The sequence below is a fragment of the Sabethes cyaneus genome, chromosome 1 (genome assembly GCF_943734655.1).
Source record: "Sabethes cyaneus chromosome 1, idSabCyanKW18_F2, whole genome shotgun sequence".
Classification (NCBI taxonomy): domain Eukaryota; kingdom Metazoa; phylum Arthropoda; class Insecta; order Diptera; family Culicidae; genus Sabethes; species Sabethes cyaneus.
The window spans coordinates 63,095,572-63,120,066 of record NC_071353.1 but is presented as its reverse complement, the minus strand read 5'-3'; the positions used below and the strand labels follow the sequence as shown (position 1 = coordinate 63,120,066).

The 24,495-nt window shown below is 41.5% G+C and overlaps 1 protein-coding gene across 1 annotated transcript; it reads left to right on the top strand.

Annotated features, from left to right (window-relative positions):
• The first annotated feature begins 1,504 nt into the window (after positions 1–1,504).
• Positions 1,505–11,120, top strand: LOC128743922 (eukaryotic translation initiation factor 4E type 2). Its single transcript, XM_053840629.1, has 4 exons — positions 1,505–1,675; positions 1,779–1,935; positions 1,993–2,115; positions 10,736–11,120. The coding sequence occupies exons 1-4, from the start codon at positions 1,656–1,658 to the stop codon at positions 11,057–11,059; spliced, it is 624 nt and encodes a 207-aa protein (XP_053696604.1). The 5' UTR covers positions 1,505–1,655; the 3' UTR covers positions 11,060–11,120.
• The last annotated feature ends 13,375 nt before the right edge of the window (positions 11,121–24,495 follow it).

Below are 24,495 nucleotides of genomic sequence, written 5' to 3'. Positions count from 1 at the left end.
GACGTTGGATTTTTTCCAGTCCGGTGTCACCAATACACTCTCACATGATTTGACAGTACCCCCATACTGATGGGCCCCTCGATGCTGGGCCTCAAACAACAATATACCAAATCATCATACCGCCAATTGACAGACACTGGTGCCCTTGTTTACATTTTGGAAAACTTTCCTTTCCGTTTATAGCGAATGTAGCGTGTTTTTAACATTTTACAGGCATAATGGCTTTTAAATTTAGTCCTAATGCTGTTTAAACTCGGTTTAAACCACAAACTTGCCGTTTAAACAGCTGAAACTCTTTTGGACTCGGCGGTCTGTTTTAAACAAGGGCGCCAGTATCTGCCAGATGACGTCACCTTGATTTGGTCTATGGCCGCTCCATAGAATTGAAGATAGAATTAACAAAAGGGCGAATGTCGCAAGCGTAAACAAACCGAGTGAGGGTTGATTTTCCTATGCTATTTTGCATTAAATCGTTTCGGTATCTTCGGCGCACTTATTGCTTGGAAGATAACGAAAAAGTGCACCGAAGATATTGCTCTTTGCATTGAAAGTTGGATTTTGAACACACTTGTCCAGTCACACATTTTGTAGGTGAGAAAAGTTGCCAAAATTTCGTGGGAAAAAACCATGAATCTTGGTTGATTTCTATTTAAATTCTAATGCTTACGTAGAGTTGTTATCGACGCAAAGAATAATATAAAAATAGTTTCTAAATACATAATTCCACGCATAATTCATAACTTGAATAAATATGCAGCATATATGAAATAAATGAAAAATTAAATACTATTTGCTTTCCCTACAACTGGTACTGGCGCCACTGCTAAATCAAATGTCAGCTCAGATGGGAGAGTTGTAATGATGGGAAATGTCGGTCAAAATCTATAACGATTATTGATAAAGTTTTCTTATCGTTAATAATTAATAACGATAATATGGCAATATAAGCAAAAATACGTAAGAAATAGAACAAAAATGTTAAAATAATAACAAATCAAGAAGAAGATTTCACTTTAAACCCTCCAATTTTCGATATTCTTCCAGGACGATAAAGTTTGATGGTATTATCGATATAAGATTACGAGCGATATTATCAGTAGCACACTTTTCATCACAGTTTTGAAGGTTGCACTTAATAACTGTGCAGTCCAATTGAGTGTGAAGAGCGCAATACCGAAACGATTTAATGCAAAATAGCACTTTTATGAGCGATATCGCACTTTGGATGGTACAATTTTCCTTGCAATTGACAATAGTTTATGGACTACTTTAAAATTCAGGAACATTATTGAGTAGAGCCAGAAATCACAGCAACTGAAATAATTGATGGGTCCCAAATTTATGCATGCACAAATATCTGTATTTGTGGCAGCTCTGGAGCGGGATATATAGGGATAGGGCTGCCAGTCCCTTGGATATAGTGGCGATTGACTTTTCTTATCTCCTCTCCGTCACCGTTGGAAAATAGCAACACGCAGCGCACATAGCGGATAGCGGATTGTCAAGAAAAATAAGTTGAAGCCAAACCAATCACAATTTTTCTGCCGTACGAACTTGGATTTTAGATTTCACTCACAATCCAATCAACAATTAATTTTGAAAACTGTGATACATTATTCGAAGACTTACATCAGCTATAAGAGAAAAATTCAAAAATGACCAACAAATATGATGCGTAAGTTAATTCGTATGTTAGATTTAGGTTAGGTATTAAGTTCATTTATATATTATACAGCGATGTAAAGTATTTCACAGATATAACACGTATCTTTTTCTAGATTAAAACCATACGCTAGCGATAGCGACGATAGTGGTGATGAAGGAACCGATTTCGATGTCGATAAATTAGAAACTTTGGGAGTAGGTCCAGGAGAGCATAAATTACAGTATACGTACTGTCTTTGGTTCGGAAAAAAAGGATCACATCGAGCTGCTGTAAGGTTTATACAGTTTTCATTATTAGTGCAATAAATATTTTTGTTTGGTTTGTAGGAATATGGGAAATCGCTTCATTTTGTAGGACGATGTGCAAGCGTAGAGCAATGGTGGACCTTATATTGTCATCTGAACAAGCCTACGGTTTTAAAACCATTTCGAAAACTGCATTTATTTAAGGTAATTTTATTACTTGCTCTACATTACCTCAGTAGCAAATGCGCACCTTGACCAGTCCAAACGAATCTATCCCACAGCACATAATATGATGTTATTAGTAAGAAAAAATCCTGTTTATCTGCTTGTTACGTTGAGTTTTTCTCTAAAATGTTTCAAAACTAATCAAATTTGTTGAACTCTTATTAGCATGTACAGCAAAGCGCTGTATCTTTGCATGTTAGCGTTGGTAAGAGGAAATGTTTATCAATTTGGGAACTATTTTCAAATATTGTAAACTGAAGTTTGTCACATAGTTTTCGAGCCATCGTAAGCCTCGCATGTGCATATTGACGGAAACTGTTTATGTAAACCATTATTATTATATTAAATTTACAGAGGTGAGCACCGCTAACATTGTAGCTAGCTAGTAGCGCGTTTTAAATGTGCTAGTACGTGTATTAGCATCCGATAAATAAAAGTACTACTAAACAAACTACCAGCCACAAATTTTTGGAAATAGTACAACTAGCCATGAATGAACTATATTTACTCGCGTCGCGAATAGCAGCGACTAGTAGTTTATATAGTGGCACTTTAACTTATCGGAAGCTAGTGAAAGCACTAACACATTTAAAACCTAGCGAACGCACTACTCGCTGGCTAAAAGGTAAGCGGTTTGCTGATTAGCGGTGCCCACCTCTGTAAATTCATATAAAATATATAAACGTTTGATATCAGTTTTCATGAATCTCTCTCATAGTTAGGTGGTTTGATGAATCTTTCAGCAACCGCTTAAGTTCTAGTCCCGTATGTTGAATATTTTTTTAAACTCGTTTATTTGATTTGGCTCTTTCGTAGCGACTTAACGGAGCCGTGAGGCTTTTTTAGGATGGATTAGGGGTTTCATTATATTGTCATTTGCGAGGGTGCAGGTACATTATTGTGTGTGGTATCCTTTAGCAGTTGTATATGGCGTACTTAAGTACTACGAAGCGTTTTACTGTTTTCGGGTCATATCTGCCACCTCCAATACAAGATGCACGTATCACAGTGGGGTGTGGGACGAGTGATCTGAGAATTAAACAAAGCTTTTTAAATAGTTATGTCAGCATTTTTCAGGAACTCGTATATGAGGCTCAAATACGGGAGATCTCGGCTACCCAGAATATCTTGTACAGGGACGATTGTCTTCCTCGGGCCCGAAAGGGAATTAGTTAGCTTATACCTAGCATCAAAGAATTCTGCACCCGACTAGACAACATGCTTGATGTCATGGAAGCCATCGCCACAAACACAGTGGTTACTCTTTGCAAGCCCAATACGAAAGAGATAGCGTGTTTAACGTGTAGTGATTGTACATAAGTCTAGACATCACGCGAATGAAATCTCTACTCACATCCAATCCCTTGAACCATGCTTTCGTCGATACTGATGGAATGTAGCCATCGTCCCAACTCGTCTTTATTCCGTAAAATCCATACTTAAAATTCCATCCATAAAATTCATTATAAGCAATTCGTCTATCATAAATAATGCCATCAATCGCACCCGCCTTAGCTAAAGAATAACCCTTCTCATTGCCCGGTATGGAGCATTGAGAAGGGACCCGGGCTAAGGTAACCTTAAATTTTTTATCAGTTAAAGCACTCAAAAGCTCCCGTATTTTCCCCAAGAAATATGGGGAGTGCTCTGCCATTTTCATCGATCGCAGAGCCTCAATGGCACTGAGGCTATCTGTGAAGATGAAGTAGTGCACTGTGGGCATAGTTTCGATAATCCTAAGGGAGTATTGAATTGCAGCAAGTTCTGCGACATATACGGAAGCCGGAGCATCGAGTTTGTAAGAAGCAGTAAAATTTTCGTTGAAGACACCGAAGCCAGTGGACTCGTCGAGGTAGGATCCATCAGTGTAAAACAGCTTATCGCAACTAACACTTTAAAATTTATTGAAAAAAAATTTGGGGATCTCTTGCGATCTAAGTTAATCTGGGATACCTGAAGTTTCTTCTTTGATTGTGGTGTCGAAGAATATAGCAGACTTAGATGTATCTAGTGATGCGGCACTTATGGGAGCATACTGGGAAGAGTTCAATTCTTGAGCCATGTAGTTAAAATATAAAATCATAAATCTAAACTGAAATTGAAGTTCGACCAGCCTTTCGAAATTACCAATTACTAATGGGTTCATAATCGCACATCAAATGAGTAAACGATAGGTCAACTCCCAAAAGCGATTCTTCAAAAGTAGAATTCCCGTCAGCACTTCGAGACTCATCGTATGGGTCGATTGCATGCAGCCCAAGGCTATACGTAAACAACGGTACTGTATTCTTTCTAGCTTGGTGATATGCGTGCTAGCGGCGGACTGGAAGCAAAAGCATCCATATTCTAGAACAGACAATATCGTTGTTTGGTATAGCCTTGTTGGAGCTCCCCACCAAGTTCCGTTAATTGTACGGAGAAAGTTTATCCTCTGTTGGCAGTTTTGAATCAGATACATAAAGTGGCATGCCCAAGTGCATTTAGAATCGAACCAGATACCAAGATATTTGTAAACCAGTACCTGAGCGATCGTTGTACCCATAAGTAGGAGCTAAAGCTCTGCTGGATCACACTTCCTAGAAGAAACGACCAACTCTGATTTTTCCGGAGAGAATTCGATACAGTAGAATCAATATATATAGAATGCCAGTGTCGCTGTTTTTCTACAGGACTCATTGTGGTAAACATGATGCTAACGATCTGTATCAAGTCTGTGAATCGGGAACTTCATTGTCAAAGTTGCTTATTGTTACATCTGTTCTTTATCTGTGCGCTGGTTGGTACTATCATCAGTGCGCTCATCACTGTGTTTCATGCTAGTGAAATGGTTTTAAACGCTCATTTTCTTTTCGTCCGAATGAATTGAATCCCTCAACTGAGTCTTTTTGCACCGATTTTTTCAGAAATTTGAAGCAAGCGAAGTGTACAATCACATTACTTGGCAGCCATATTCGAAATTTTAAACTGGTTGTCAAAGTTTGACAATGAGATTCCCCTTTTGTTGAATCTCAGGCACACACACATATACAAGTATAATGTAAATACATTATCTGAATATGTATGATGTTTGCCACGGGCACTGCAGCGACACTGGCATTCTATATATATATATATATATATATATATATATATATATATATATATATATATATATATATATATATATATATATATATATATATATATATATATATATATATATATATATATATATATATATATATATATATATATATATATATATATATATATATATATATATATATATATATATATATATTGATTATACTTTCGATACCCAGCTTTAACGCCTAACTGGGCAAATTGTCCAAAGTATCTTGTAAATCGTTAGCCGTGGATCCTGTAATGGAAACAACGCTATCATCTGCAAGTTGCTTTAACGTGCATGACTCTTCAAGACAACTATCAATGTCGTTAACATAAAAGTTATACAAAAGAGGACTTAAACATGAGCCTTGGGGGAGACCCATGTAACTAATTCGAGAAGTTGTCAAATCATCATGTGTAAAAATCATGCGTTTTTCCGACAACTTAAGCAAAAAATTGTTCAAGATTGGTGAAAGTCCCTGCAAGTGAAGTTTCTCGGTCAAGACTTCTACAGAGGCACAATCAAAGGTCCCTTTGATGTGCAAAAATACGGATGCCATTTGCTCCTTGTGAGCGTAGGCGAGTTGAATTTCCGTAGGCAGCAACACTAAGCAATCGTTGGGTATCTGAAAGTAAGCCATTCTCTTCGACCCATTTATCTAAAGGAAGAAGGATCATTTTCTGCAATAATTTTCGGATTCAGAAAAGCATCGCAATCGGCCTGTATGACTTATGATCGGAGGCTGGTTTCCCGGGTTCCTGAATGGCGATGACTTTCACCTGCCTCCAGTCCCGCGGAACAATATTCAGCTCGAGAAATTTATTGAACTGGGTCAACAAGCGTCTTCTGGCAGGGTCAGGCAAATTTTTCGACAAGTTGAATTTGATTCTGTCTAACCCTGGAGCAGTATTGTTGCAAGCGAGGAGAGCTCTAGAAAATTCTACCATTGTAAATGGAGGTTCATTTGCAGTCGAAGCAGACGCGTTGTGAAAAGATCCCTGAGCCGGGGCAGAGTCCGGACAGACCTAGGCAAAGTCAAGAATCCATCGGTTGGAGTACTCCGCATCTTTATTCGTGACGGTTACGGTTTCGCATGCGTCTAGCGGTGCTCCAAAGAGTACTCATCGCTGTTTCACTCGACAAACTGTTCACAAACCGGCGCCAATATCCGCGATTTTTCATCAAGCTCTTCATCTGTCACTCCAGCACCTCGTACTCCCTGAGCAGATCTAGCGTACCGTGTTTTCGAAAGTCCTTACACGCCAGGGACTTTTTCGCGTACAGTTCCAAGCACTCTTTGTCCCACCAAATGGTGGAACACCGCCGATTGATCGTTTTCCGGGTATCGGTTTCGTCTGAGCTTGAGTCGCGGCGTCGAGGATCAAGCCAGTGATAAAGTGGTAAAGTTCCTCGCGCGAGTCGATGTTTTTCGAGGTTATGGTCGCGTAGTGTTTCCAATCGATATTGCGTGTGAGGTCATATGTAGCATTGATTGAATTCACGGGCGGGTAACCATTAGTAATTGATATAAGGATTGGCAGATGATTCTGCAATATCAGAAAGTTGCTTCTGCTCAATCCGTACCGATGGAGGGATGTATATCGAAGCGATACAAAGGTCTTTTCCTTTTATTCTAGCATAAATGACGACAACTTCAATATTCGAGTACGAGGGGAGGTCTATTCGGAAGAACGAATAGCACTTCTTGATCTCTAGTAGTACTGCTCCACCATGTGATCCTCGATCTCGTCGGATGACGTTAAAATCGTGGGAGTTGAGATCATTACTTGAATTGAGAAAAGTTTCACAGAACGCGAATAGGTCACAGTTGGAAATATGTATTTAATAATTGTTTGAAAAGGTCGAATTTGGGAATACTTCCCCAGTTTCACTATAAAACAGCGATAGAGTTCTCAGCATTGTTCGACGTATTAATCATCGAAGGATACGATAGCAGAAAAGAGGGGCCATTGTGCTGTTAGTTGCTTCAAAAATGTTTTAACTGTGGGAAGAAAGGCAAGTAGAAAGCTTTTGAATGGATCCGAGATGTTGAAAGTTTAAATATCCAGTCCATAATGTAAGAGAACTTTCCGTTTCCCGATTTGATGTATGTACAGCAGGGCTTGTTCGTTTACTTTGACTCAATGTTGATTCATTTGACAGTACCGTCTCAGCCGAGCAAAATTTGACAAAGTTGTGTATGGAACATTTGTAGAACTCGTTATCATCTTCAATTTTGCTGAATAAAGTTTTGCTGTATCTGTACTAGTTACGATGCTATATTGCTAGTACGTCATTAGTAACTAAATGAGCATTCATTTAGTCACTAATAAGGTACTAACATTGTATCACCGTAATTACAAAAGATACAGTAAAACTTTATTCAGCAAAATTGTAGATAATGACTGGTTCTACAAATGTCCCATATATAACTTTGTCAAATTTTACTCGACTGAGACGGTACTGTCAAATGAATCAACATTGAGTCAAAGTGAACGAACAAGCCCTGATGTACAGTGAATGTGACACATATATATGTGTGTGACACATATATATTCGAACAAAAATCATTTTATGCTTGCAGCGGCATGTACAATTAATACAATCAAACTAAAACCATGTGTGTGTGGCATCATGACTTAAGACTTACTTGACGTAATTTCATTTTCGTATTGTGTCTCGTTCTGTGTGCTCATACCAGAGTTTGAGTTATGGTTGTTGATAATAAATAAATTGTGAAACGGTGCTACATGCGGCACTGTTTTTCGTGACCTCAGTCATCACGGCATAAAAAGAGGATTGTATACTATACAGTAAAAAGATTTGTCGAGACGGAATCTGTTAAAAACCGGAAGAAAACGAAGCGTTAGAACTGCAGAGATTAAAAAAGTTGTTCGAGAACGAATTCGTCACAGCTGCGACCGGTCCGCACGGAAAATGGCAGTTTAGCTGAATATCAAAAGGAAATCTTTTCGTCAAATTTTTAAAATGGATGTAGAATTGAAAGCATTTAAAAAGCATAAAATCCATGGATTAACGAAAGCAACACAACAAAATCAACAGGAAAGATGCAAACTGCTTCTCTGTCGGCACGGTGTTTCAGAAATGATCTATTCTGATGACAAGTTGTTTGTTCTTCAAACACCGCGTCATGCACAACATGATCGGTTGTGGTCGGTTTCGATCAAGGACGTTCCAAAGCACAAGTGAAATGTACCACGATACCAAAATTCATCAGCGGTCATGGTATGGGGATGCATTTCAAAGAAAGGGAAACTTCCATTTGTATTTATTGAAAAGGGTGTGAAAGTTAATGCAAATGGTCAGGTTAATGCAAATAGAAATGGTCTTAGAACAAAATTTGATACCTTACTTTCGGGGAATGCATGGTGAAGAAGATTGCAGCTTTCAACAGGATGGAACGCCAGCCCACACTGCAAATCTTGAGGAGACGTAGTGCAAAGCCAATCCGACGGATTAGTATAATCAATATATATAGAATGCCAGTGTCGCTGGTGTTTCATGGATATTTTGGTGGCAAACATGTTGCTGGTTCGTGTCTTGGATACGGGAACTACATTGTCAAATTGCCCAATAGAAAATTTTCCTGCCGACGAAATACCCTAAAACGACCAAATCGGGTGATTTATCCTACGTGATTTACGGAAAAGCAAGCCCTTCCTTCATGCTGAATTCTAAATGACCCCCATAAAACCACTCTTGAGAGTGCAAAAAATCATTCTTATAGTTAAATGTACTGGTCAGCCTCGCCTGGGATGGCTGTAATTGGAGACAGTACTGGCATTGAGGAGCAAGGTAAGTAAAGTAGATCTAGCATTGAAGGAAGTGTAAACCCCACTACACGCAAGCACGCATAAAATTTAATAAGCATATCGCTCGTTCAATAGCAATTATAGCAAAAAAATGCAGTGCATGTTATATACAGCAAATATCCGGGCGATGTCAATGGATCAACGATACTGGTCGCAGTGATGAGTCCATACAGGAAAAAAAATCATAAAAAGACAATCAAATTTATGCTCACCGGAGGCAATTTCATTACAAATAATGTGTAACGACATTGAACACATTAATTTTATGTGTATTATGGTGTCTGGTAAATCTGGTGGGGTAAGGGGGGCGGGTGTTATCGACTCTTCCGATCAATCTTTAGTAAATGGCAATGAGGAGCCTGGAGAAAACTCGCTGATTACCTATCGTTCTACTTAACGAAGGCGTCTGAATTATCTCAATTTGAAATATTCCGCCCACTACTATCACAAACATTGACGGTAGCTAAGCGGCAACGGGTACAGGACCAAGTCCAAACCGAATGTGCACTAATTTGCAGAGTATATTGGCAAGAATTAGTGATATTTACCTCTAGGATCCAGAGAACAGGGGTTTCCGTTTCCGTTTGCAGCACGAGGTGAGGCAGTTAGAGCCAAGTCTGTCCAAGGCTGAGAGAAGGTGGTTGTGATAATGATGAAAGAGTCCGTGCGGACAACGCTAGCGCCATAACGCGTTGATGATGATGAATTAATGAAGAAGAAGAAGAGATGACAGAACTTGACTCTATGCAGACCCGCTACAATTGTATAAGCAATAACAATGAATATACTTATCTTGATCTTCTTCCTTTTGTTTATCCGCTTCTCTGCATATGTCAGTCTTGTTCACCCGTATATTCGTAATAACTTAGGGCCTCCGTTGACTTCACGCCGTCCGCTCCAACGTCTTCAACCTATGGCTGATCCTTCGTTGCTCCCCACGACAACATACGGGTCACCGTCGGAAGCAACGACAGACATCAGACACTTACTACATTTATCAGAGTACTTCTGACGATCTGCTCGAAGGATGTTCGTATGCTATGCAAGAAAGCTCTAGGAGGAGAAAACCGCTTTACTCTCCTTACAAAGGACTTAAGATATCCCCGAGCGGAACGGAAAATATATCAAACTCAAAGAAAAGCGGTGAAAAAATCCGAAGCAGATACCTTCAGGGTTGCAAAATTTGAAATTAAACCAGCAGTACCCACCGCTTTCAGGTGCACCAAAAACCCATGGCGCATCCATTTTACAGTGTGACACATATGTATTCGAACAAAAACAAAGTCATATATTTTTGTAAATAAAGGCTGAATTTCGAATTTTACTTTTAGAAGTTTTTTACCAATAGATACAGAACGCAACAAACAATCATTACTCTATTAAATCGCATTTTGCCTGGATAACATACTTCAAACGCTTTTTAAAGTTTAAAGTAAAGTACATGCGGCACGCACTATTTCTATCGGAATATCATCCCATATCTTGTTCCTATTTTCGACCCCATCAGCAGCTGTACATAATTTGGACACTTCCATTTGATTTTGCTGTAAGTGTCCAAATTATATACAGCTGCTAAAGGGGTCCAAAATACGTTGGTTACCCTACTTAGTTGTATAAAAATGTATATCTTTTTTATTGAATTTCATTCTCTTTGCAGAACGGTATAAAACCAATGTGGGAAGATCCAGGAAACGTGCGCGGTGGTAAATGGGTCATACGACTAAAGAAAAATAAAACAGATCGTGCGTGGGAAAACGTTTGCATGGCGATGCTAGGTGAACAATTCTTAGTGGGTCCAGAAATATGTGGTGTAGTACTCTCGACCCAATTTCCTGAAGATCTGTTATCAGTATGGAATCGAACAGCTACTGATACTACAAGTACAAATCGAATTCGTGATACGCTGAGAAGAATTTTGAACCTGCCACCATCGACACACATGGAATATAAACCACACTGCGACAGTCTGAAATACCTTTAAAAACACTTTCGGTTTTGTTGATAATAAAGGTTATTAAAGTTCTTATCAAATGTTACATGATTTATAATGTATGCCACCAATTACATTCTTCATATAGGTATTATTAAAATATATAGCTGTCCTGTGCGTTTCTGTACATAGCAACTGTTTAACTCTGAGACGAAACGTGGCAACTGGCTTCTTTGTCTTCTTTTCAGCAAATTTTCGATACTTTTCACACGTTGCCTAGCAGTTTTACCAAAAGTTATGAATATATTGTTCTTGCCCACACTACTGAGTGTCCTTTTTTGTATTTTTGCATGTGTGCAAAGCAGTCAAATTCGACCAATCAGCGGCTGGTCTAAAATGGTGTAAAAATCTGCTACGAGTTGACACGCCTCGTCTCAGGTTAAGAACTCATCTTTCCATCGACGGAGCAACGGTCATATCAGCCGCCACGAAGTTAAAATCCTCTCGTTCTTCCGGACCGGATTGTATTCATTGGCGGAACTAAGGGGGCGCTGGGGGGTCTAAGCTCCCCTAGGAGAGAATTGGCCAACCGCCCCCCCCCCCCCTAGACAAATTTACCTGTCCGATCATATAAAATGGGCGAAAATACCGGGGACTATACTGCCGGTGGAAGCATGACTGTGCCATGTTACATTTGGTCATTTTCGACATTTTGTTGTCAAATGTTAGAATTATATATGTATTTTTATAATATGAATCGAAAACATGGTGTTTATACTAGAAAAACTCGAAAAAATTTGAAGCCAATTTGTCCTACTGGAAAAATGGACGCATATTTGTCTCGCTGCATATACCTTTTCATATAACATGTTTTCAAGTTGTATACAAAATTGAGTGAAGTTTTTCAACATTATCTCAAAGAGGGACAAATAATAACATCAAAACTAAATAATTTTAGAAAAATCAGTTTTTCAACTTTGAGTGCGATTTTCTCATTTTCGTGTTTTGTAACATGGCACAGATATGCTTCCAGCGGCAGTATAGTTCCCTCTAGAAATGTGCGCTAGTTCCGCCAATGATTGTATTCGGTCATTTCTGCCGAAAGTGTATCGACGCCTTGGCTGCTCCGATGAGCTACCTATTCATTTTATCAATCAGTACATGTATCAGGAGCAGGCTTGGCATACACCTTTTGCTTCGATTTTGCTCTTTTGATTACTGCATCTCAGCCAAGCAAAATTTGACAAAGTGATGTATGGGGCATTTGTAAAGTTAGTTTTTATCTACAATATTGCTCAAGTAAGCATTACTATGCCTTTTGTATTTATGGCGCTATAAGGCTGCTACCCTCTTGGTAGCAAGAGCGCTCTTTTTGCTACCAACGGCATTGCAGCAGTATAATCAATATATATAGAATGCCAGTGTCGCTGCAGTGCGCGTGGTAAATATCACACATGTTCAGATAATGTATTTACATTATATGTCGACCAACATTTGAAAGGGGCGGATAAGCCAACTGTCAAACAGAACGAGTGAGAGTTACTTTTTGCTGGAGCAGCATAGGAAAATGAACTCTCACTCGTTCTGTTTGACAGTTGGCTTATCCGCCCCTTTCAAATGTTAGTCGACATATATGCAAATGTGTATGTGCCTGAGATTCATCAAAAGGGGAATCTCATTGTCAAACTTTGACAACCAGTTTAAAATTTCAACTATGGCTGCCAAGTAATGTGATTGGAAACTTCGCTTGCTTCAAATTTCTGAAAAAATCGGTGCAAAAGGGCGCAGTTTTGGGATTCTATGCATCCGGACGAAAAGAAAGAGACGTTTAAAACCATTTCACTGGCATAAAAACACAGCGGAGAGCGCACTGATGACAGCACCAACCAGCGCACAGATAAAGAACAGATAAATAACAATGAGCAACTTTGACAATGAAGTTCCCGATGCACAGACTTGATACAGATTGTTAGCATCATGTTTACCCAGGGGCTTGCGATGGATGCCATGTTTTTGTTGCCAACATCCTCAGCACATCTCGACAAGGTTGGCAGCAAATTTATCTGTCAGACGGGCGCTATTTCCTGCATTTCCTGCAAATAGCGCCCTTCGTTAAGTCGACTGTCAAACACCGTTCGTTAAGATAAGGATAGCACCCCGCTGTGTTTACCACAATGAGTCCTGTAGAAAAACAGCGACGCTGGCATTCTATATATATTGATTCTACGATTGCAGCCCTACAGCGTCGTAAATACTAAAGATAAAACTTTACATTCTTCAGCAATATTATAGATCATTACTAGCTCTACAAATGCCTCATACACCGCTTTTTCAAATTCTGCTTGGCTGAGATGCAATAATCAAAAGAGCAAATTCGAAGCGAAAAGTGTATGCCAAGCCTGGTCAGGAGCATGGAAATTGTCAGACGTTTTCTGTTCATAAAAATGGGAATAGGAGAAATGTGCATAACCATCGAGATATTTGTGCACTAAACTCAATATTAGGGTGACCACACGTCCTGATTTACCAGGACATGCATGTTTTCGCATGCGTTGTCCTGGTGTCCTGATTTACAGTGAAAAATCCTGATTTTCAAAATGAAATCCTGCTTTATTAAAGAAATTGAAATACACATTATTTTTAAGTCCTGTTTTCGTATATGATATTGTCAATCCCCACCAACCAGGTTATTTTGCCCTCACAGATATCTCGATATAGATCTCGATCACAGATATATCACAGATTTTACATATTCAGTTCCGAAATTGTAGCATTCCGACTGTCTGACGGAGGTAGACCCGATGACGAGAAGGAAGCTTTCTACGTGCAGCTGGAGGTGACGTCAAGTTATTCATCACGGGACATCAGGATTGTCAGTGAAGATATAGACGACCAGGTCGGTAGGGAACATTGGCGTAGCTAGAGGGGGTGCCTAGGGGACCAGACCCCCTCCAGAAATTTTCAGCATTGGAATTTGAAAACCGGAAAAAATCCAGTGTATATGTTACCAAAAAAAGTTCTCTTTTAATTTTTCTCGCACAAACCCCAAACGAATATCAACAGCTTTGTAATTACGAAAACTGACATATGATAGAGACGAGGGAGGGAATCTAATCTCAAACGAGCGCGAATAGGTCTTCAAGTGGGAGCAGTTCTTCGGTGAACACTTCAAAGGCGAAGTTGCAGAGGTCAACCTGGGAGTACCTATGGAAGATAGTAATATCCCAGCACCTGATCTCTAAGAAGTCAAACGAGAAATCGAATTGCCGAAGACCAATAAAGCCGCTGGTAAGGACCGTCTACCGACAGAGCTTTATAAATATATCCGAGAAACGCTGGCAACGGCTCTACACTGGGTAATTTCCAAGATTTGTGAGGAGCAGAAGCAACCGATGAAAATGGATGGAAGAAGAGGCATAGCGTTGGTAAAGCCGCATATAAGGTATTCTCCCAGATCTTGTTACACCGGCTGTCACTGGTAGCACATGGTTTCGTAGGGAATTACCAGACAGGGGCTCGTGCAACAACAGACAATATTTTCACCATCCGACATATCTTGCAGAAATATCGGGAGTCAACGTGCCCACGAATCACATCTTTACTGTTTTTGAAGCAGCATACGATACAGTCGATCGAGACCACCTATATAGCAGATAATGCAAGAACACGGCTTTCCGCATAAACTGACTGAACTGATCAGCGTTACAGTGGATCGAGTGTATGTTTCGTGCACATCTCGGAGACACTCTTGAATCCCTTCGAGGCGCAGCGTGGATTGAGACAAAGTGACGGCTTATCCTGAATGCTGTTCAACATCGCTCTTGAGGGGGTGATCCAACAAGCGAGAATCGAAACGAGAGACACAATTTTTACCAATGGCCAACTCCTAGCAAGTAACTTTGGGTCGCAAAACGCTATGATCAAGAAGCTACCGTACGAAGCTGACAATGTACAAAACAAATGTGATGGAATCGGTAGGGTAGTTCTTTACGGAGTTGAAACCGGGTCGCTACTCACGGAGGACATACGCGTCCTTGCATTGTTCGAGCGGAAGATGCTATAGACGATATTTGTGCAAACTGAAAGCGGAGGGTGGTGGAGGCATATGAATCACGAGCTACAGGCGTTGCTTGCACATCTAGTGAAAGTCGGTAGGCTACTGTGGCCCAGACGCGTCGTATGGATGCCGGACGACAATGCGACGAAAATAGTTGCCTTCAACAATTCCACCGGCACCAGGAACAATGGGGCTCCACGTGCAGGATAGCTCGACCGGGTCGAAAAGTCATAGTCACACCGGGCGGACGTGTTTTTCAAATCGCTGCTGCGCGCGCTCTCAGTAATTTTTATTTTGCCGCTAAAACCCTCGCGTAAGCGTTTTTAACAATAGCATAGTAAATTCTTTTGTTTTAATTGCGCGTTTTATCCTTAATCATGCCGTGTGGTGTAAAATCGTGTTGCGGTAGTGACGACCGTTTCCTAAGGAAGTGCGAATTTTGCGATAAAACATACCATGCAGCCTGTGTCGGAGTGAAACGGCAGCGTGAGCAGTTTATCACGGCCTTCATGGTGCCTATGTGGGCCGATTGCCAAGAAATTTTGCACAAGGAAGCCGACGTGAGGAAGCTGCTTTATCAACCAGAACAACTCACAGAAGCCTCACAGACCGACGCTAACCACCGTGTGGCTGCTGACCTGAACAAATTCTGGTTAGTATCGGAACTTTTCGATACCATCGTACTGCTAAGCGACGTTAAAGATACACTGGTAGTTATAAACACAAATAATAAAAATGTGTGCAGCGTAGTCAGTCAGCACATACGGTCGTGTGACTCACAAGCACACATGACTATCACCCATATTCTGTATTTCGAACGAGTTGAAATATTTCGATCGACTTGGCAAATATTTCGTTCGAGTTGTTTTTTCATATGAAGATCTTTCGTTCGAGCCGCTGTTTTTTCGAACGAAATGTCAGTTTCGAACGAAACATAAACCCGTTCAAAATACAGAATAGGGGTGAACTGGCATCAACGAAGCAAATACAATAACATACATGTCACAAAAAATAACCACTTATTTGGACAAACGGTTATCAAGCCTAACAACTTGTTATGGTTCGCGTTCGGAGGTGACCGATATGAATGTTAAAACACGACCCGTACATTAACAAATTTAAACTTAATTTTATTAGACGCTGACGTGTTACAAATATCTCATTCTTTTGTAAAATGGAACAGGAACGTCCTGTTGTCAGCACTGGCGAGCATCAACTGGTGCCAGCTGTCACTGTGACCAGAGAGCTTGGTCGTAACGATGTTACGAATGTCGACGTCTCCGACAGTAACGACGTAGGAATGTCCACATCTCCAACACAACTGACATGGCTCACTTTATGGAAAGAGCCGACGCACCTCAAATCAATTGCGAGTCAACTCTGCGCGAAATTCTGGACGAAGTAAAATTGGTCTCTACAGCTCTGCCCATGGATGCATAGTTGACGTAAAAACCAAAATGACCAAAATGTACTTTTTCGGTCCTACGCACTCTTAACTATGTTGTTCACATGCCCAATACTCAAACAACATATGTTTGTTCGAAAATATTCAAGAAATTTAAGATAAATGAGCTACTCTGCTAATGGTTTCACGTGATGCTAATGGTTGACGTAATTCCCCGCATAATCATCAATCAGCACATCAACCTGTTTTTCAATAGCTTCACGCCAAGTTATGGGAATAATCGTTCAAAAAAAACAGTCTGTTTATGTGTAGGTATGTCATCACCTCAAGGGTTTCCCATTGTATGCAAGTAGAATTACTGCAGAATCGAATTTATCTACCTAGCAACTTTCATGTCAATGCTGTTCGTGAAGGACCAAAAGGGGTTGGGTGGATCTATAAGCAATGTCGCATATATGATTCCACGGGATATAAGACACTCCTTCCAGCATAAACTTCCGGTTTCTAGATACATAACTTCGCCGTGCAAACTTATCTCGCGTGATGATTTGTGTGCTAGAAGGGTGCGTCAAAACCCTCTCCGACCTTATATGACTTGGGCTGGTTACCACATCCCTCATCCAGTCTTCGATTCATTCGATACCCTGATGCTCCTTCCCCTTTACGATAATGATGGTATATGGCAATGTAATAAAATATGTGTATATACATTATATGAAGATATATCGACAAAAATAGAACAATCTCACCAGCAGTCCTTTGAATGGAATAGAGTTGCATTATTTGAGTTTACATGAGTGCTTGCATTATTAATTCAATCTTTTCTTCTGGTATCCATGAGCATTATTTAAACTTTCTTCGGCTCGAGTCTTCACTGTACAGTAGGAGGTGTTTGCGTCATGAGCTAAAACGAAACAAATAATTAAAATAACTCATGTTAAGCTTACCTACTAACCAGGTCGTGAGGCTCAGCCGTCATCCAAACCCGCAGTTTTGAGATTAGGCAGCCGGGAACCACCCATCATCGCATCTCCTAGCTTGGCTACTCAAAAGAGCATTACCGAGTAAGGTCACGTGGAGGCGCTAGGTGTTGGCTGGGATGGCTGGAACTATGTTAGACGCTTCCTCATTTGCCTTGCCCATTTCATACCCTTGGCTGGTAAACGGCTGAATAATGCGTACCGTCGGTGCCTTGTGCACGTGTAGGCATAAAATAGACCCTACAGTGGTTCATAGCCTCTTATTCAGCAACTCCTATTCCTACCGCCTCGTGGTACCAGCCGGGATACGAGCAACTTTGGTGGAGATCGGGTAACCAACCCCGGTGGAAGCCAAGGTCGTATGCTGACAGGAAAGGAGGGCTCTTTCGAGCTTCGTTGGCCCTCCGGCGAAACAGGGGGTTGGTGTAGCAGGCTTTGCAAGCCGTCACCACGAAAAATATTAATGCATGGAACGAAGAACAAATATATTCTTACTGGAACAATCGGAATAGACCCACGCGACGAAAAAGGACTATGGATTGGAAACTCGGGACGTGGAACTGCCGATCTCTCAACTTCCAAGGGAGCACTCGAGTGCTCTCCGACGTATTGAAGAGCCGCAAGCAGGGCTGCCACATGCACAGATTATTCTGTGTTTAACAGATATTTGAAAGAAATCGCCTGTACAGAATCTGTATGCACAGAATACAGATTTTCGCCAAATTACACAGATTAAACAGGTTTTTGAGCTTTTACATGAGAGTGAAAGAGACGAAAATAGCCAGCAAAATGACTCTCTATCTCTTTCACTCTCATTGTTTTGCATTGGACAGATTTTTGCACAGATATTTTTCCTCGCCGTACAGATTGTTAGATTTTTTCAACAAAAAACACAGAATTATATGTGGCATCCCTGGCCGCAAGTTCGACGTCGTAGCGCTGCAGGAGGTGTGCTGGAAGAGCTCAACGGTACGTACGTTCAGAGATGGACATACCATCTACCAGAGCTGCGGCAACACACACGAGCTGGGTACAGCTTTCATAGTGATGGGCGAGATGCGGAAACGGGTGATTGGGTGGTGGCCAATCAATCCTCGAATGTGCAGGTTGAGAATCAAGGGCCGATTCTTCAACATAAGCATCATCAACGTGCACAGCCCTCACCTCAGAAGTACCGATGACGACAAGGATGAATTCTACGCGCAGTTGGAGAGTGAATACGACCGCTGCCCAAAACATGATATTAAGATCGTCATCGGGGATTTCAATGCTCAGGTCGGCCAGGAGGAGGAATACAAACCGGTGATTGGAAGGTTCAGTGCACACCAGTGAACCAATGAAATGGGCCTAAGACTTATCGACTTTGCCGCCTCCAAGAATATGGCCGTACGTAGTACCTTTTTCCAGCACAGAATCCACCATAAGTACACCTGGAGGTCACCAAATCAGACAGAATCACAGATCGACCACGTTTTGATCGACAGTCGGCACTTCTCAGACATTATCGACGTCAGATCCTATCGAAGCGCTAACGTTGACTCGGACCACTACCTAGTGATGGTTAAGATGCGCCCAAGACTCTCCGTTGTGAACAACATTCGGTACCGACGCCAGCCTCGGTTAGATCTCGCGCGGCTGAAGCAGCCAGACGTCGCCGCAAACTACTCGCAAACTCTCGAGGACTGTTGGAACACTATCAAAACAGCCATCAGCAGTGTAGCGGAGAGCTCCATCGGGCATGTGGCCCGGAATCAGCGGAACGATTGGTTTGATGATGAATGTAGGAGGGTGATGGATGAGAAGAACGCTGCGCGGGCGGCCAAGATGCGCAGTGCCACACGTCAGAACGTGGAAAGACACAAACAGAAGAAGATGCAGCGAAACCAAATCTTTCGGGAGAAAAAGCGCAACCTGGAAGAGCAGGAATATGCGGAGTTGGAGCGGCTGCATCGTTCTCAGGAAACGCGGAAGTTCTACCAGAAACTGAACGGATCCCGCAAAGGCTTTGTGCCGCGAGCCGAAATGTGTCGGGATAAAACTGGCAGTATTCTGACGGACGATCGTGAGGTGACGGATAGGTGGAAGCAGCACTTCGACGAACACCTGAATGGCTCCCAGGCGGAAAACCATGGCGGCGGGGAAAGCGATTTCGACGGTGCAGCAAACGGGGAAGAGGTGCCAGCCCCAACGATAGGCGAAGTTAAGGAGGCCATCATGCAGCTAAAGAACAACAAGTCAGCTGGAAAAGATGGCATCGGAGCGGAGCTTATTAAAATGGGACCAGAAAAGCTGGCCGTTTGTCTGCACCGACTAATTGTTAGAATTTGGGATACGGAACAGCTACCGGAGGAGTGGAAAGATGGGGTTATCTGCCCGATCTACAAAAAGGGCGACAAGCTGGACTGTGAGAACTATCGAGCGATCACCGTTCTCTATGCCGCTTATAAAGTGCTGTCCCAAATCATTTTCCGCCGTCTATCACCAATTGCGAATAGATTTGTGGGAACTTATCAAGCCGGCTTCGTCGAAGGTCGGTCTACAACGGATCAAATATTTACACTGCGGCAAATCCTCCAAAAGGGCCGTGAATACAGAGTTCCCACGCATCATTTATTCGTTGACTTCAAAGCCGCATATGATATCATCGACCGGAAAGAGCTATGGAAAATCATGGACGAGAACAGCTTCCCCAGGAAGCTCATCAAACTGATTAAATCTACGATGGATGGTACGCAGTGCTGTGTTCGGATTTCGGGTGGATTGTCAAGTTCATTCGAATCACACAGAGGGCTTCGTCAAGGTGATGGTCTTTCATGCCTGCTGTTCAACATAGCGCTACAAGGTGTTATGAACCGAGCGGATATCAACACGCGGGGCACGATATTCAACAAATCTAGTCAATTCGTCTGCTTTGCCGATGACATGGATATTATCGGCAGAACATCTGTGGCGGTGGCTGAACAGTACACCAGACTAAAGCGCGAAGCAGAAAAGATTGGGTTAAAGGTAAACACGTCTAAAACAAAGTACATGCTGGCCAGCGGAACCGAGGCCGAACGACACCGCTTGGGCAGTAGTATATTGATCGACGGCGATGAGTTTGAGGTAGTCGATGAATTTGTCTACCTTGGCTTACTGGTAACGGCGGACAATGATACCAGCCGTGAGATTCGGAGGCGTATTATCAGCGGAAGTCGTGCTTACTATGGGCTCCACAAGCAATTGCGGTCGAGCAGACTAAGTCCCCGTACAAAGTACGGACTGTACAAGACGCTTATTAGACCGGTTGTTCTCTACGGGCATGAAACATGGACAATGCTCGAGGAGGACCTGCGAGTGCTCGGAGTTTTCGAACGACGAGTGCTAAGAACGATCTTCGGCGGCGTACAGGAGAACGGAGTATGGAGGCGGAGGATGAACCATGAACTCGCACAGCTCTATGGCGAACCCAGTATCCAGAAGGTGGCTAAAGCTGGACGGATGCGATGGGCAGGGCATGTTGCAAGAATGCCGGACAACTACCCTGCAAAGATGGTGTTCGCCTCAAATCCGGTAGGAACAAGACGACCAGGAGCGCAGCGAGCAAGATGGTTAGACCAGGTGGAGCGAGATCTGGCGGAGAGTACTCGGTGTCCGAGGAATTGGAGAGCGGTAGCCCTCAACCGAGTTACATGGAGAAATTTTGTTCAACAGGCTTTGTCTTAGGACGGCAAGCCACCTAAGTAAGTAAGTATTTCATACCCTTCAAAAAAACAGTGTTTATTCGCATAAACTGGCGTTCACATTTTTAAACACAATAAATGAGAAATGAATCGTAAAACCCCATCAGTCCTGCTTTGGTTAATAAACTCTACTAAATTGACAGATTATTTGATTGAAAAAGTTTATAGCAAAGATTAAATGGCTTTAAACGTTTTTCACGATAAAAATGCACTTTCTCAACAATCATGGTGTTGGTCGTTACGTCGACTATGCATTCATGAGCAGAGCTGTTTTTACCGTTCAAACGAATGCAACACCAATATCAACGTCAGTAAATCACCTCAGTATATCTGAAGAGATGGAACACTCACAGCATCCATCCGCACTTGTAAATGATACTGAAAATGACCCCCCACAGAACTCCGGCTGGTGTACAGCGAGGGGATGCGCTGTGCTATTCCTCGCTATGTATTTGACATCGCGCTTCCAAAACTGTCAACGCTTCCAAAAGTGTCAAATTTCAATGGCAGTAACATAGCGAGAAAAAAAAGAAAAAAGCAAAACATCGATTTTCATTGTTCGATGTTGTACTCGCTGCTCTCGTTAATGGCGCATTCCCTTGGTGTACAGTAGGCAGCAAAAGAATCTGGAAAGTCGATTGGGGTTCATATGACGCCAAGCACCGCTGTCGTCGTCTACAAGAAAAAAAGGAAGACAAAGCTAGGCGCAGGCGCAAACAATCCCGGAATCAACTGAGCCCCATGACAGTCAATTCGAACTTGACCCTATGCGCCCCTCTTTAGTGCGTATTAGTTAGTAATCTGCACAAGGCGACGGTCGCTTTCTTAAAGCCAGACTCCGGGATCCCAGAATTATGAAAATTGTTCGACTATATTTGGCATACATAAAGGACCAACAACCGTCAGTATGTATACAAGGGCTAACGTCGACCAGCACCCGAATGATGCTATCATCTGAAGGTTTACCAACATCTCCCGACCAACTTCAGCGGATTTTCATCGAAGTTCATTAGGAATATGGGCTGTCACCCTCTGAAGCGGAAGCCGATCTACAATCCTACAGAAATATTTTAACAAGCGAACGGACGCATCGCCTGCAGCAGCTGCGTGAAAGCGCAACAAAATTCATTAAACCTACTTCCGCCTCAATATCAAATTTTCAAAAGTAATGACGCCCTCTTCAGAGGAAGAAAACTCAGGGACGGTTTCTCCCAACGAAGAAGAAACTTTAACGACGCGCTCATCGGAGCAAGCAAATTGTAATATAAGTAATATTAATTCTCCAAAAACGTCTATTGCCAGAATTAGAACCGCATGAAAATCCCGGCTAAAATGAAAGAAGTTCAGCAAAAAATATTATTCTCTTTCGCAATAATTCTGGCAACTGAAAAGAGTTGGGACGAAAGTGTAAAAAGCGAAGAAGTATTTGGAGATAATTTTAATGTATTTCGGCACGACCGCAACTTGTCATTATCCGATAAAAAATCAGGAGGAGGTGTCCTCATAGCCATCGATGCAAACTTTATTTAACATAGCATAGCATAGACAACCGTACACATCATGGGTGGCTGATAGAATCCCGGCCGGTTAAGGCCCTAACCCAGCGAGGTTATGGTACCGAACAAAGCCGCATTCGGCTTTGCGCGACCCCATATAGACAATACGATAGGAGCGGGAACTCTTATCCCTACCTCCACGCGGTGCCGGCCGAGACGCAACTGGGCCTAGGGTCGACCAAATACCAGTCTTTGGTTACACCCTCAGTTGTGTGCTAACAGGGAAAGGGGGGCACGTTGTGCTTGCGGGTAGCGTGGCGCAGTAGTGTAAAGAGGCGAGCGGGGCTCAACTCCTATAAGCCAGCTGCGGACGCCATAGTGTCCTGTTAGAGCTCATGACTTTAAGGGGGCATAATACTTTTTACGCCATATTTTTGGCCTTATTTCAAATATTTTTTTCTCGATACCGCGGAAGGCGAATCGATTCGGGTTTTTTGCATTCTAAGCATTGTATTTTAGACTAATACTTACAATTTGGTTTACATATGGGAACCTCTTCCCCCCTCCCCTACGGCTCCTTGAACATGATCATTCGAAAAAAACATGAATTGCGGTACCATGCATTGGCGCTACATTGGGGGCTTATCCGAATAGAAAAATTCCAAAACTACATGAAAGTATACTAAATTATCTCGTGTTTGACCCATCTTTTTTTAAAAATTCGAACGCATAACAAAATGGCGGACATTCAAACATTAAAGTAAGGGTTTTCGTTGAAAAAATTGACTTTAAACATTTCTAAAAAATTCAAACATTGCAATATCGAAAAAAGAATGGGTCGAACACTAGATAATTTTGTTGGCTTTAAAACGTAAAAAGAATCATGAAAATTGCTTGAGCCGTTCTTGAGATATTTATGGTACCGACTATGAAAACCTGGTTCCGAGAAAAACGGCATTTTAGTTTTTATGCGCTGTGCAATCGTTCCAGACATGCGCGGTACAAATAACTGTAACTTTGTCATTTTTTGGAATTCATCGAAGCGGCTTCAAACGCATGTGCTAAAAATGTAAATCTTTTTATATAAACAATAAAAACCCTTTTACATGTCCAAATATTTATTTAACACCTGCGAAATTGTAAAAAATCAGAGGGGTTGTGCACAAGACACGACCGCATAGGTGACGTAGGACCACGTAAGTCTCTTTGTAGCGATAGTAGGATGTATCCATGTATATAATAATACGATTCTTCATATATACAAGCTACATCCGTAACGTTTATCAAAGCAATGTTTAACAAAGTTTCTATTGTATACATTCAATCCTCAATAGATTTTGGAGTTATATCCATGAATTGATTGAATCTATTTTATTAAAACGAAACCAAGTTAGTAACTAAACCAAACAGTAAATAACTTTGTATGATATGTTTCTACACTCAAAATATTCTGCACATAACTAATGGTAAATTTCCATATGAAATACTAGATGATTATCATGTGCCGCATATAAACACAATCCGCCTAGAAATACATATAGAAATTATACGGATATGAATAGTATGTGCAATTATACACATAAAAAATATACGCATATGAATAGTATGTGCAAAAGTTTCGCGTACCCATATATTATAACTGTGTGGCATATAAAGTTCATTGACTAGGCACATTGCAAAAATCTATGTGTGGGACACATAGAAACTATACGAAAAGTTTTCTCAGTGTACGTTGAATAGTGCTTTTCCTCTGGTAATCGGTAGACGGTACGCGCGAGTTTTCAAAAAGTTGAAAATTTTGCACCGCTTTTCTGTGGCTTACAAAAG

What these genes read in the sequence shown, in the direction of transcription:
- LOC128743922 (XM_053840629.1), top strand. Translation starts at nt 1,656, where the DNA reads ATGACCAACAAATATGATGC. An exon ending in AAGGATCACATCGAGCTGCT is followed by an intron (nt 1,936 to 1,992) that starts GTAAGGTTTATA and finishes TTTGGTTTGTAG; the next exon opens with GAATATGGGAAATCGCTTCA. An exon ending in GAAAACTGCATTTATTTAAG is followed by an intron (nt 2,116 to 10,735) that starts GTAATTTTATTA and finishes TTCTCTTTGCAG; the next exon opens with AACGGTATAAAACCAATGTG.